This window comes from Lotus japonicus, chromosome 1, assembly GCF_012489685.1.
Source record: "Lotus japonicus ecotype B-129 chromosome 1, LjGifu_v1.2".
Classification (NCBI taxonomy): Eukaryota; Viridiplantae; Streptophyta; class Magnoliopsida; order Fabales; family Fabaceae; genus Lotus; species Lotus japonicus.
Genome location: NC_080041.1, coordinates 110,801,848 through 110,817,503, shown reverse-complemented (window position 1 = coordinate 110,817,503; position 15,656 = coordinate 110,801,848). Strand labels below are relative to the sequence as shown.

The following is a 15,656-nucleotide window of genomic DNA, read 5'->3' as shown; positions in this document are numbered from 1 at the left end:
GTTGTTCCGCAGGTGTTTGGTGGAGCTGGAAAAATTGCTCCGCGTGAAAGAGCCAGTCCAACGGGTCATGGCTGTCGAACAGCTGCAACTGCAGCTTTAAGTTTTTGGGTAGAGCTTGAGGGTTTGTGAGTGGTGGATGGCCAGTACCCAGTGGGGGAACAATGAACCCAGGGGGGGTGAGGGAAGGAAGATGGTGGGTGAGGAGGAAAACCTAAGTGATTGTGGGGTTGCGGTGGAGGGGTGAATGTGTGGTGGGTGGGAGAGCCAGTATGAAGATGGTGGAAACATGGGGAAGGGGTAGTGAACGGAGGTGGGGTGGGGGTGGGGGTGGGGGTGGAGGTGGATGGGGTGGGTTCTGGAGAGACAAAGCTGAAACCCGCTCGAAGAGCCCATCCATGGCGGAACGCATATCAGCTTGTAATGAAGAGGTGATGGATGAGAGCCGCTCATCAATGACAGCAAGGACCTCGGGACTGATGTTCTCGGTAGGAGGCATAGAGAGCAGATCTATGAAAGCACCAAATGTTGGACCTTGATTGGATAGAACCCTAGATACCCTATACTATAAAGAAAGCAATAAAAATAAGAATAAAAAAAAGCTGAATATTCATTGATTCCATTAAGGTCCAGTACATCGTACATATAAAGGACAGTCCTAAGAATGAGGGATGAGAGACAAGTGTCACCATCATGATGGCAAGAAGATACTAGAACCTGTACCGACTAACGAAAGAAAGAAATTCAAAAACAATTAAATAAAGTCTTCCAGCCTCTTGGGTTTGTTAACCTTCCTCTTGGGCCTCTCATTAGCAATTGGTTGTGGCCCAATAGTTGGGGAGCTATCATGCTCCTCCGTTACTCTTACGTTAAAAAACTAACAGAAGAGCTAACACGTGGAAATTACGTTTGAAATTGGAAAAAAAAAAGAGTGGGATAGATCCATACCGAGGTCCTTTAAGTGGCAAAACCGACACCCAACTAGTAGAGCTACATAGAGAATTGAGTTATTTATCAACATAATTTTATTTATATCATTTATTTCTTCATTTTCTTTTCACCCCCAAAGTTCTTCTCCCTTTCCCTTTCCCTTTCATGCTGCCATCTCTCCTTTCCCTTTTCACCCCGAAACGTCTCAATTGTAATTTGCAGACAGAGTGATAAGTTGCTTATCCAAAATACATATTGTTGTAGCTTTATTTACTACAAAAGTTGAATATTCAAGCACACAAGAAAGCAATTAGGATTCAAATTTTAATGTTAGTTCAATACTAAAGTAACAATAACTCAGACTTCAAAATAGGTTCTAAATCTTAGTTAAAATCTTAAATACTAACCAACTAGATTTAACACTAACAAATAACCAAAAGAAGGGCGAACGCTATAGACAATCACTTAAAGGGTGACAGTTTTAGCTTAACCAAATAGACCAAGTGTTCAAGGTATAAATGAATGGGGTTATCATCCTAAATGAAAAGCAGCCTTGGATAGCCACTAAGGAATAATTGATGTAAAGCATCTCCAGCAGTAAGCAGAGTTAACAAGTCAGCCTAATCATTCTTCAATTTGTCACTCATTTACAATTTTCTTGATCCAAAGACCGCGGGCGCTTTTTCTCTGTAAGCATAACATAGCAGCGAGTTAACATTGTTGGATCTATATTGATAACTGATTTATGAGAGCAAGTAGCATCTGAGAAAATGTATAGAACAATTGGAAAATTAATTTACCAGGGCTAAAAACCGTTATGCTTTTTGTGACAGATTTCATTGCAGTAAGACAATCAGGGCCTGCAAAAATTAAAGCATCTTAGTAAATTGTACTCAGCTAACAAAACTGAGATTTACAAAATGATTTCATTACCTAGTATTCTCATGTCTTTCTCACACCGAACTTCAGCCACATTTGATATGTCAGGTGTGACATGACCACTATTGCATTCATTATATGACCTGTTAGATAATGAAAAAGAATATCAGATATAAAAGCTGGACTAAGATCTGATTTGGATACGGACTAAAGAGCGCTTATTGGAGCTTATCTACAAAAAAAGGCAGTAGATAAGCTCTAATAAGTGTTTTTCGGTCCGCATCCAAACAGACTCTAACTAAAAAATGAACTAGCAGGATTAAACAGAAACAATACCCAGAAGCATTATCCTCAGAAGGACTTGATGTTGTTGGATTGTAAGAAAAATCAATGCCATCACAAGGAAAGTCTAGATCATTCAACAGTTCACTGAAGGAGAAGTCAATTCCTAAGGCATCTAAGTTAGGAAAATCAATGCCAAATATGTCCAAATCCTTTTCAGACTCAGATGTAGAGATCTCATTGGGCAATGGATTGTTCAAGCTCTCAGGAATATCAACAGCGTCGAAGTCCAACCTGCTCCTAACATGATCCCTCTTATTCACCCTGTTTGAATCTGTCTTCACAGGAGAAATGCAATGACTCATCTCTATGTAAGCCATCTGTTTTGCAGGGCTGACCATAACCCTCCTGGTTGAAATTACAGTGCAACGAGTCGGCGCAGCCTCTCGATTGCTAGGTGCAACTGACGAAATCTCAGCAGGGGATATATTTGTATCACTTTGCAATGATTTTCCTCTTGGAGGTGTCTTGGGAACTGGTGAATTACTTGAAACAGCATGTGAAGACTGGTTAAATAAGCATTTAGCAACATTGGATCCTTGAACTTGTGACTCACTGGGTGTGCATTTCTCAGCTGAAGTCCTAATTGCAGAAGGTTGAGCCTCCATTTGAATACTGGCAACATTATTAGACTGCTGTAATGTGTTTTGACCTGAGAATGAAGATAAAGCAAAATGTATATGATGATTTAATGAGATTGGCATATATCAACAAAATGTATATTATGATTTAATGAGATTAGCATATACCTTGGCTGGGAATTTTCCTAGTTGATGATCTACCTCGAGATTTTTTGGCAGCTAAAGGAGCATCAACAGCTTTAGTGTCTTTTCTCTTTCTGTCAGATACGTTTGTCAAGAGTGTTGATGAGTTTCCACCCTCAGCATTTGAATTGCTAGAAGGAGGCAATGACTGTATATTCATTCTGTTTTGCGTAGAAGTAGGAACACCTACACCTAATACCAAAGCAGTGAAGATCATAATCAAGAAAGGTCAATATGTCACTCAAATTACTCAAGTGAAAACTAGTTCTCATTCCACCTTTTCAAGATGCAACTTAAGGATGAAGCCAATTGCAACTTAATGCTAAAAGGTTTAGAACTATAGACAAACTCTGAAGCCAATTGACAATTATTCACCATTACATAATATAGATTATAATTGTTCCTAGCTTACACATATTAAAGAGAACACCAAAAATAATCTTGTCACTAAGTAAACATAATTTTTGCTGAATATATTATACAGCGCAACCATGTCAATGAGAGTTCTTCAGTCTCCTTGACTGTAGATATCTGCAAGTTTTCTTTACTTTTCAGAACCACAATCTTGGTAAGAACTACAAGCATACACTATATAACTAATGAGCATTTTCATTTACTTACAATAAACAAAGTAGAATTGAAAACCCTAAATTGAATGTGCTCCGTATAACATATGAGTTGACATTAACTAAAACAAAAGTATATTGATTAATCAGCAAACTTGTCAATTTCTGCATCAAAAATCTTGTAAAGTTCTCCTTGGAGGAAAATTACCATACATTTGACCTGCACATATTGGTGAGGGCAAGGGATTGTACCTGAGTTAGGTTTGTTACTGAATGTTTTTTGAGGAACCACCGCACCCGCAGATTTTGCAGCCGGAAGAGGGAGGTTTCCACTAGCATTGTAAGCAGTCATGACATTCTGCATACCCTGCAACAGCATTTGAACCCTATTTTTCTCTTGTTCAACAATGGCCCTTTCTTGATCCACCATCACCTTCTGCTCCTTCAAACAGATATACTCATCCAGCATCTGCCCCAATGTCAACAAACTCCTGGGTGCCTGAAAAAAAATACCCAAATTTTCCATAAAAACCAAGAACCCTAATCCTAATGCACAAATCTAAAAATCCAAACTTTAATATCAAAACTAAATACCCAGATGAATTTTTTTGTGTAAAACTGGAGAAAAACTAAAAGGGTCGCGGAAAATGTAAATGGGCATTGAAAAATCCGAAACCCAAGAAAAGGGGCATCACTGAAAACCCCAAATTAACGATAGAAAATGAGACCCAATGAAAATGGAGAAAAACAAAAGGGGGAGTGAAAGAGTACTACCTCATGAACAGGTGAATGGGCGATGAGGGAAGAAGCTTCGATTCTGAAGGCGGAGCGAGTGGAGGAGAAATTGTTGTCAGCAAGGTACCTATCGACGATGAATGCGACCTGTGTAGGGGTGACCTTGCCTTTGCCAAAGGTCTCTGGCTTCTTCGGTTTGGAATTGGATTGCTTCCCCGCCATTGCTTGCAGTGAGTTGATGAGTGAGATCAGATCAGAGATGCATTTGGCGCTGCCTTAAAAACTGGATGCAAAACCACGCGGGAGTTTTGTTTTCAACTGGTGAGAGAGCGTCTTCCTAAATTTTGGTCCTTTTGGCGGTAAACATAAAAAAATATACTGCATAAATGGCAAATTGATTTTATACTCTTCAAATTTTGATACAATCAAAGGAATTTTAACCATTAAATAAAAATCCAACGGTTCAGATTCAAAGATCGAATTCAACAGATGATTTGTTAAGGGTAGAGATGGCAAGAAAACTCAAACTCACGGGTCCTACCCAAACCCAACCCGAAATTTCGGGCGAAACACGATATTTTTGGGTTTGGGTGTGGGTTTGAGTTTTACCCAAATTTTAAAACTTGTCTGGGTTTGGGTGTGGAATTGATTAAACCCGCACCCAAACCCAAATCCAAATTTGTGGTTGTTGTTGTTTGTTGAAGACTTCGACCAGGAAGTTTAATTAGAAGAATATTGAAGAATGAAGTTTAATTAGACATTTAGACTTGAGATGTTTATAAATCCATGAATTATGTTGTTTATCAGCTTATATTCATAAACTATAATTTTTCCTTTCTATTGGAAAGATAATGAGGTTTAATCAGCTTATGTTCATGTTGTTTCCGGATCGGGTATTTGAGTTTTTTGCGGGTTCGGTGCTCACATCGGGTTTTGGATTTGAGTTTGGGTAACCCGAAACCCAAGGGTTTGGATTTAATTTTTGCACCCATATTGGGTTTGAGTTTGGGGTTAGGTGTTAAGTTCGGGTTCGGGTTCAGGCGTGGGAATGGTCAAACCCGCACCCACGAGGCCCATTGCCAACCCTAGTTAAGGGCGAAAGTTGAACCCTCCGATTTTCATTTCATTAGTTGAATTTTTTTTTTTCGAACTCTCGTTAGTTGAAAATTTGAAAGTTCTTGAATGTTGATTGCGCTAAATACACTAAAAATTGACACCGAGAACTCATGGATTTGGATCATTTCATGTATATATATTGGTTGTGTTTGGCACGCTTAGCTGATAGCTGAAAAGCTAGCTAAAAGCTGAAAGCTGATAAGCTAGCTGAAAGCTGAAAAGCTACATAATTAGAACAAAAGTGTTTGGTAAAACTAGCTGAAGTTGTAAAATGACATAAAATGACATACTTGTATAATTTTTTTTTTATTTAACATTTTTTCACATTAATACCTATATGATATTAATATTAATATTATTATAAATAATTTAATTTCACTCAAGTTATTTATCATCTTAAAAATATAATATTATTAATACTTATTTAATTTTCTATAATTTTATTAAATTAAATAGAATAAAAAAAATTAGTAATTAGTAATATAAAATTATTTGTTTCATTCCAAAGTAATAATTATTTGTGTGTGGGAACGATATACATATGAGACAAGTGTGAACTGATAAGTAAACATGTTTACATATAAGGCTAAAGGTGGAATTTTAATAAAATAATAAGGATAAAAATGAGAATATGTTTAATAAGCTATAAGTTTTAAGCTACCTGAGATAGCTTATAGCTTTAAGCTTTAAGCTATTGAAATAAGCTCATTCACCAAACACTTTTATAGAGCTTTTAAGTTAGTCAAATAAGCTTTAAGCTAGTCAAATAAGCTATAAGATAGCTGAAATGACATGTCAAACATAGTCATTGTTTTAATAATCTTGATGATAATGATTCTAACCCATTTAATTCAGTTATCTCAAATTGATCCCTGACCCCTCACGTTCTGACTTATCATATTATTATTATTATTATTATTATTATTATTATTATTATTATTATTATTATCTCAACAATCTTACAAAGTAATTATATGTCCACACATTGCGTGTATCATATTTTAGTAATTTCTTAAATCTGAAGCTAAGATGTCGAGCTGCCACAACATGTTATCTAAGCAATTTTAGATTGTAAGTTAAAAATATGACAATCACTACAAGAATAACGAAAATTGTTGATGGTAAAAAATCGTAGACAAGCCCTAAATGTCATTGTTAAAGAGAAATTATCAATAACCAAAGATTTGCCGGTATTAAGCTCCTTGATTGTATTTACTGACGATTTTTGAAAAGCGGTCGGTAACTTAGCATTGGTCATAGTCGTTTATATACAATATCAATAGTTGATAAGTTACCGACCACACAGATAGTCAGTAATAAGCCGATCCGGACGAAAAAAATAAAAACCTTTACCACGGATGAAAGTGCTTCTTTGGTCGAAAAAAAATTAATTTTTTATTTCTTGCTCTCTTCATTGATAGAACTCATTTATAGTTTAGTAAAAATTACTCATATTATTAAATAATATAATATAAATGTAAAACTTTTCATTCGATTTCCATATTTAGTCCTTTTATAAATCAATAAAATAATATCTACTATATACAAAATTAGAAAAATAAAATATTGAACACTAAAGTTATTTCATCAAAATCATAATTATTAATATTTATTCAATAAAAATATATCAATAATATGTAAGTTATTTTCTACATATACTTATCATATTAATTATAAATAGCAATTTAAAATATTTAGACTCTTTTAGATTTCCTCAGAGTCTAGGTATTGTAAATTAAGAATGATAAAATGCATGTTTATATAACACATTTAAAATGTATGTTTACATAACAAACATATAATACATGTTTTATTTTGTTACACGGAAAAATACATATAATACATGTTTACTATCTATATATGTGTTTGTCTATATAATCTACAAATATTCATAACATTTTATGAAATGTATATTTTTTGTATATATTGAGTAAAATTAATAATATGAAAAATGACATTATATTTTTTATTTCTACAAAATTCTTATTAATGAATTAAGTTTTTTTTAAACAATTTATATTTAGTACTATGAAAAAGTAAGCTAGTTGCATGATTTATTGTTACTTTTCGACTTCAAAAAAGAAAAAGAAAAACGGGGTCTTTCGGTAGTCATCATCATGCGATAACTATTCTTAACATGGTTGATTTTGGGTCAAGCGAAGAATATCACGAAGTTTCTTTAACAATTTTGGTGGATAACACACTCTCTTAAGCTTTTTGACATTGCCGCTATGGACCATTGCAAGACTCGTGGGTGTGGATGTTATTGAAGAGACAAAAATTGGCAGCTTGAGCTCATTGTATCGAAGTGTCATTGCTCTTGTAAAAGAGCAATTATGGTCACCAACATGCAAAGAGATGCTGATACCACTGGACCTAGGCCCCAACGTACAATCCAAAAACCAGCCCGCTACAAGGACTTCTACTAGAAGCTTCTAGCTAATTCTATTTCTATTCAGCTTTTTAATTATTTCCCATAGGGAAACTATATATGTCTAATGAATCAAGTCAGCTTAGTCTTCTAAAAAGGATTGGGCCATATGTTGGGCCTTCCTTGCTTTGGGACCAAGACTGTAGTAGTTAAATAGCCTTTGTATTTCCTTTTGAAAATTAATGAGAAAATTCGAGCCTTGCTCACATCTTGGTATTTTTCCTTTATTTCCTTTTTCCTCTGCTAGGGCTTTCCCTAGAACAACTTCTTGCTACCAGATTTTGGTGCTTTCATTTCCCCTGCCATGGCTTCTTCGTCCCGTACCCCCATGGAGGACCTCGAAGACCGCTTCACCTCCCTGCTGCGCCGCCTCGAGTTTCAAGACGCCAGAAACGACGTATTCAATGCCATTTTGCAAGGCCTATCTCAACAGATGACAGATCTGACGGCTCAACAACGCCGGCAACCACCGCAGCCTCCGCCGGGGTTCGAGTCCCTCGCTTCTGCCTCGTTCCAAACTCCCACCGGCCTTCTCACCTGCGGATCTGGTTCGCTACCCCCGAAGGTACCCAAGCTCAAACTCTCTTCCTTCTCTGGCGTAGATCCCCTCGACTGGTTGTTCAAAGCTGAACAATACTTCCAGTATCTTCAAACACCACCGGATCAACGCTTGGGCCTCATCGGCTTCTTCATGGATGGCGCCGCCCTGAGCTGGTACAAGTGGCTCCATCAGAATGGCCAGATCTTAACATGGGAGGAGTTCACACGCTCCCTGACCTTGCGTTTTGGTCCATCAGCAAATGAAAACCCCCAACAGGAACTCTTTAAGCTTCAGCAACTAACCTCTGTAGCTGAATACCAGTCACGGTTTGAAAAGCTGAGTAATCAGGTATTGGGGCTTTCCCCTGAAACCATTTTAAATTGCTTCATCTCTGGTTTGAGTCCTGCCATTAAGCGCGAGTTAGCTATCCTACGCCCATACTCTGTTACACAAGCTATTGGGTTAGCAAAACTTGTTGAATCGAAACTCAGGGACTCACCCAAACCTACACCATTCCGCTCATCGACCCCTCCTTCCCCAGGGAGACTCGTTCCGCCCGTGGGTGGCGCGGCGAATCCACAACCCGCGACTCCTCGGCCAGCGGCACGCCCGGCGAATGCTTCGCCCGCAGCTAGACCAACCCAGTACCCCATTCGGCGCCTCACCGCCACTCAGATGCAGGAACGCAGGGCACAGGGTTTGTGCTACAATTGCGATGAGCGTTATGTGGTGGGACACCGTTGCCGCACCAACCAGTTCCTCATCCTTCAAGTTGAAGACCCGGACGAAGACCCTGACCCTGACAATGACCAGCACAGTGTAGGAGAAGCTGAGACGGAAGAAGCAGTTCACTTCCAAATTTCAAATTCAGCCATAAGAGGTTTACCTTCTCCTAAAACTCTGAAGTTTCAGGGCTCAATATTTGGACAACGCGTGCAGGTGCTTGTGGACACGGGGAGTTCACACAACATCATGCCACCTCGCATGGCTCAGTACCTGCACCTCCCTGTGCAAGTCGTCAGCTCATTCCCAGTGATGGTTGGAAATGGGGCACACCTCTTCTGCGCCGGGATTTGCTCGAACACACCTTTATTGATAAATGGCCAGGTGTTTCAAGTTCTGTTCCACCTCTTCGACATACAAGGCGCGGACGTCGTCTTGGGCATGGCCTGGCTACGAACCCTGGGCACCACCACCGCAGACTGGGCAATCCCAACCATGACCTTCCTTTTCAACGGCGAACCATTCACTATTTCGGGCCAGCCCCAACCTCCTCCTGACTCAGCTTCCTTCCATTAGTTCCAACGGTTGACCCACCAGCACACAATCTCCGAATACCCCACCATCTCCATGCTTCCCACAGCTGGCGCTGTCCAACCAGAATTCCTGCAAATAGACTCGTTAGAAAACAAACCAGTGGAGCTAAATCAGTCAATTTGGGAATTGCTTAAGTCTTATGAGTCAGTATTCAAACCTCCCCAAGGGCTGCCACCCCCACGAACGCACGACCACCAGATTACCTTGCTACCTAACACCTCCCCAGTCTACGTGCGTCCATACAGATACCCCCACTCACAAAAAGAAGCGATGACAACCCTCCTCTCTGATATGCTGCGAGAAGGCATTGTGGTGCCTAGCACCAGCCCTTTCTTGTCACCTGTGCTTCTTATAAAAAAGAAAGATGGGACGTGGAGGTTTTGCGTTGACTATCGCGCATTGAACTCTCTTACTGTCAAGGATAGTTTCCCTATCCCAACTGTGGATGAGCTGCTCGATGAGCTCGGTGGATCCACCATCTTCACGAAGATCGATTTGCGTTCTGGCTTCCACCAGATTCGGGTAGCTCCTCAAGACACTCACAAGACCGCCTTTCGGACAGTAGATGGGCATTATGAGTTCAAGGTGATGCCATTTGGCCTCACCAACGCCCCATCCACCTTCCAATCCGCGATGAATGATCTTCTGCGACCTTATCTCCGCCGCTTCGTGCTTGTGTTCTTTGATGATATATTGATCTATAGCCCTACCTTGGAGGCACACCTGGAACATCTCAACACCATCTTGACAGCCTTGCTAACCAATCAATATTTTTCCAAGCTATCCAAGTGCGATTTTGGTGTCGACACTGTCAGTTACTTGGGACACCTTGTCTCAGCAAAGGGAGTGCAACCAGACCCTGAAAAGATCACAGCCATAGTGGATTGGCCAGCACCGAAGTCCCTCACCGCCCTCAGAGGATTCCTCGGGCTAACAGGCTTCTACAGGAGGTTCGTGCGCAATTACGCAGCCCACGCGGCACCCCTCACCGACCTCTTGAAGCAAGGGGGATTTGAATGGAATCCCTCCGCTGATGAAGCTTTCAAACGATTGAAGGAGTTGGTCACCACGGCTCCCGTCCTCACGCTTCCCGACTTTAAGCTACCCTTCTTCATAGAGACAGATGCGTCAGGACTAGCAGTTGGAGCTGTGCTCTCCCAAAAGGGTCACCCTATTGCCTTCTTCAGTAAGAAGCTCACCCTACAGATGCAATCACAATCCACCTATGTTAGGGAAATGTATGCTATTACAGAGTCAGTAAAGAAATGGAGGCAATACTTGATAAGCCACAAGTTCCATGTTTACATTGACCAACAAAGCCTGAGGCATTTGCTTACATAGTCCATCCAAACACCATAACAACAAAAATGGGCCTCAAATTGACAGGGTTTGAATTTGAGATTCATTACAAACTAGGCTCTAGTAATAAGGTGGCAGATGCGCTATCCCGAAGCTTTGCAGAGGATTCCACGAGCACCTTTCACTCCTTTACTACAGTCGTGCCTTCAATCCTTGTTGAATTGCTCCAATTTTATCAAACCTCAAAGGGTCAAACAGAAATGCGTCAGAAATTACTAGAGAAAGGGTTTTATCAACATCAAGGGTTGCTTTACTACAAACGGGGAATTTACCTTCCAGACTTACCTTCAATGCGGAGGAACATACTCGCTGAGTATCACGCTTCGCCGACGGCAGGTCATTCTGGGCTGCAACCCACGTTGGCTCGCCTTGCTGCTTCCTTCAATTGGCCAGGACTATACACACAAGCCTCGCATGCCAACATAACAAGTATCTTCCCACTAAGAAGCAAGGCCTTTTGCAGCCCTTACCTAGTCCTACCTTAGTGTGGGAGGACCTCTCCATGGATTTCATCACTGGACTGCCAAACTCCCATGGCCATTCCGTAATCTGGGTCATAGTTGACAGATTAACTAAGTATGACCACTTCATTGGGTTGCCCTCCAAATTCACTACTGAGAACCTAGCGGGAAGTTTTGCCACCGACATATGTAAACTCCATGGAATACCCCGATCAATTGTGTCTGATCGGGACAAGCTCTTCTTGAGCCAGTTCTGGAGGGAGCTTTTCCGCGTCCAGGGAACCCAGCTTCGGTTTAGCACGTCGTACCACCCTGAGTCCGACGGACAAACCGAGGTAGTCAACAGGGGGTTGGAAACGTACCTCCGATGCTATGCCGGCGAGCAACCCAATACCTGGTACCGTTACCTTCATCTGGCAGAATATTGGTATAACACGGCTCATCACTCTTCCGCTGGAATGAGCCCATTCAAAGCCTTGTATGGAAGACCAGCCCCATCGATGTTGAACTATGTTCCTGGAAGCACCACCGTGGAATCCTTGGATGCAACCCTGCAAAACCGCAATATCATCCTCAAAATACTCAAGGCCAATCTGGGAAGGGCTCAACACAGAATGAAGTTGGAGAAGGATAAGCATCGGCAAGAAGTTACCTTCACCGCCGGAGATCAGGTCCTCTTGCGGTTGAGACCTTACCGCCAGCAGTCCCTCCTGCGCCGGAACAACCAAAAGTTGTCACCGCGCTACTATGGCCCCTTCCAGATTGTCAACAAGATCGGATCTGTTGCATACCATCTGGATCTGCCGGGTTCAAGCCGCCTCCACCCAGCCTTCCATGTGTCGTTGCTCAAACGGTTCCATGGAGATCCTGTGCGCGCGCTCTCCCCTCTTCCACCTTTAGCCACCGACATCGCCGGAGACACACCCGCGACCATGGAAGCTCCATGCGCAGACAAGCCAGCAGAAAGGCAACCCTTGAAAGAAAAGGAGAAGGGATCGAATGAAGACAGCTCCATTGCTCACACAAATCCAACCCCCAAGGATCCAACCTCAGACTTGGATTTTGGCTCAGGCCAAAAGAGAGAAAAGGAGGCAGCTTCAACCTCTGGAAGTACAAAACAAAACACAAGTACTTCAGTTCACACCTCCAACCCTAATATCACTTCTGAAGGAAACGAGGACCCAGGAGACCCATCCGATCCTCACAACCTTTTCCCATCCAACGGTCCAACTAAGGCAATTGCCTTGGATCCTTCCTTTCTCTCTTCAGCGAACAATCAGCGGGACCACCAAGGCCACACAGCTGGCTCGCACGTGCCAAAATGAGCCTCGGGCAGTGAGCCCAACACGCAAACGGCTCCAGACCCTTCCGTTAGTCCCACGCGCCTGCCACGCGGTTCAAATCAATCAACGGGAATCTGAGTCATCCACCGTCCGATGCATCCACTCATCAACCTAGCCATGAGGACATGTCTTGTCTTCCAAGGGTTGGTATTGATACCACTGGACCTAGGCCCAAACGTACAATCCAAAAACCAGCCCGCTACAAGGACTTCTACTAGAAGCTTCTAGCTAATTCTATTTCTATTCAGCTTTTTAATTATTTCCCATAGGGAAACTATATATGTCTAATGAATCAAGTCAGCTTAGTCTTCTAAAAAGGATTGGGCCATATGTTGGGCCTTCCTTGCTTTGGGACCAAGACTGTAGTAGTTAAATAGCCTTTGTATTTCCTTTTGAAAATTAATGAGAAAATTCGAGCCTTGCTCACATCTTGGTATTTTTCCTTTATTTCCTTTTTCCTCTGCTAGGGCTTTCCCTAGAACAACTTCTTGCTACCAGATGCTTCTACATCCAAGAAAATTCATGGAAGGTTATTGTCAGCAGTTGAAGCTCAACATTGACACACAAATGCTCTGAGTGTTGTAGCACAAGTCGTTTCAGTGCAAGAATCAGAAATGCTCATGTGGAAAAGTAATGAACAAGTTAATATTGCTAGAAGATTGTTCGAGTGTAGGGAAAGAGAAGGGCTTTATTAAAGAAACAACCAAGTTTTACATAAAAATAGAACTAACAATAAATCATGCAACTAACTTACTTTTTTACCATCAGCGATTCTCGTTCTTGTAGTGATTGTCATATTTGTAACTTACAACTTAAAATGGCTTAGATGACATGTTGTGACAGCTCGACATCTTAGCTTCAGATTTAAGAAATTATTAAAATATGATACACGCAATGCGTTGACATATAATTACATTGTAAGATTGTTGAGAGATTAAAAAAATATAACAATAATAATAATAATAATAATAATAATAATAATAATAATAATAATAATAATAATAATAATATGATAAGTCAGAACGTGAGAGGTCATGGATCAATTTGAGATAACTGAATTAAATGGGTTAGAATCATATCATCAAGAGCATTGGAGATGAGTTGAGACGTCATTTAAAAATCTGATGTGACAAGCAAAGAGTAAGAAAGAAGAGTTGTGTTGTCAGTGTTACAATACGAGCATAAGAATTAATATATTATTAGACTCAAACCCGCACGATGTGCGTGAGAAAAAGATTTCATGATTTTTCTATATTTAAAAGTTATATATTGACAACTAGTAATGTTAAAACAAAAACAATTTAGTGAATTGGTGGTCCATTAGTTGTTTAATAATTTTGTTTCATCAACAATCTTTCTATTCTTTGGACCAAATCATGAATCTTTTCTCTATAAGAATTATTTTATTGGACATGGTGAAAATAATTTAGTTTTTTTTCCCCATTTTCCTCCTAGAAAAACTGTGAATGAATAGTTAAATTTACATATTATCAATCAAATACTTCCATCCAAGTTCTTATTATCAATTTAAATAGGAGTCTAGTTAGTCAAAATCAAAGGCTTATAAGCAAGACCCTCCATAATATTGGAAGGAAAATTATGAGATGAAGCCTATGACTGAGGCTATCAGGTTGATAAACAATGCATTCGAGTACATACTCCAGTCTGAGGGAGTAACATTAGAAAAAGACTATCCATACACATAAAGAGATCGTGACCGTAGCAAATTTGATAAAAGCAAAATTGAGACCATTTGATGAATTTAAGTGTGGTTTCCCACTTTAAGAACAAATTGTTGAATCTTGGAAGAATGATCCTCTTGCAAGTATTTTTTGTTCCAGTCAAAATAATTGACCATAGGAAATAGCTGATATATGACCATAGAACACCAAATAAGAACCGAAATAGATTGCATGTCTTTTTTTTTTATGACCGCTCATATAGAAAATATTGTTTGGATCTCTAACATGTCCTCTTCTCCTTCCACAAATAAATTATAGACATATATATCTATTTTTGTAAATAGTATAGACCGATTGAAATTTAGAGATATACTGATACTTGATTTGTTCGGTACAATTTCTATCAATACAAAGAGTCTTTGTGCAGACATATAGAAAAGAAAGCTTGGAACTTGCTTATGTTCCAATAATGGGGATTAGAAAGCTCAATTAAGTGGGATATGTCTTAAATAGATTGGGGAAAAAACATAGATGCAAAATTGATCAAAGTTATAATTTTATTTTCTATTTTTTTCTTAGAAAACCAAATAGAGAATGAGAAATGAGACCGAGTGTAGGTTAGCTTACCGTGTGAGAAAGAAGAGTGCGACATTTGTCACAACTGTTTCATTTGACTTATCTTGCTTTTCTATTAAATTATGAGATGATCCATGGTAAGGAAGTAGTGCTGATTATGAATAGGTGGTAGTAAGAAAACTGCTTTGGATTGGTGGAAGCATATATGACATAAATAAAATGAATGAATTGATGAAATGAAAATATAATGTTGGGAGAGAATTGAGTGTGGTGTAGATGTAACAGTTTGTAAGTAGAATGAGGACTCGTTCGATACATCATATTAGACATGATAGTATAAACTTATACAATACATTATGGACTTATTCATTGTTTGGTGCTCACATTGTATTGTATAAGCTTATACATCAATTCCCTCTTATACATTAAAATGATGGATTATTTAATCCGCCATATAGATGATGGATAAGACATGATAAGAATGTGATGTATAAACTACTTGAATATATTTAATCAACCGTCACCACCACCACCCTCCACCACCATGTCGCCACCACCCTCCACCGTTGCCGCGACCACCACCGCCACCATAATCACCTACCAATACCACCACTATT

At 39.8% G+C, this 15,656-nt stretch overlaps 2 protein-coding genes across 2 annotated transcripts; both read right to left on the bottom strand.

The window, feature by feature from the left end:
* Nucleotides 1-211: 211 nt before the first annotated feature.
* Nucleotides 212-496, bottom strand: LOC130719214 (mediator of RNA polymerase II transcription subunit 10-like). Its single transcript, XM_057569846.1, has one exon. It carries the CDS (start codon nucleotides 494-496, stop codon nucleotides 212-214), a length of 285 nt encoding a protein of 94 aa, XP_057425829.1.
* A 670-nt stretch (nucleotides 497-1,166) lies between these two features.
* On the bottom strand, nucleotides 1,167-4,551 carry LOC130729218 (uncharacterized). The gene is made up of 7 exons (XM_057580883.1): nucleotides 4,253-4,551; nucleotides 3,731-3,977; nucleotides 2,898-3,104; nucleotides 2,143-2,800; nucleotides 1,861-1,949; nucleotides 1,728-1,787; nucleotides 1,167-1,614 (listed from the first exon to the last, which is right to left on the bottom strand). The coding sequence occupies exons 1-7, from the start codon at nucleotides 4,433-4,435 to the stop codon at nucleotides 1,571-1,573; spliced, it is 1,488 nt and encodes a 495-aa protein (XP_057436866.1). The 5' UTR covers nucleotides 4,436-4,551; the 3' UTR covers nucleotides 1,167-1,570.
* Nucleotides 4,552-15,656: the final 11,105 nt, after the last annotated feature.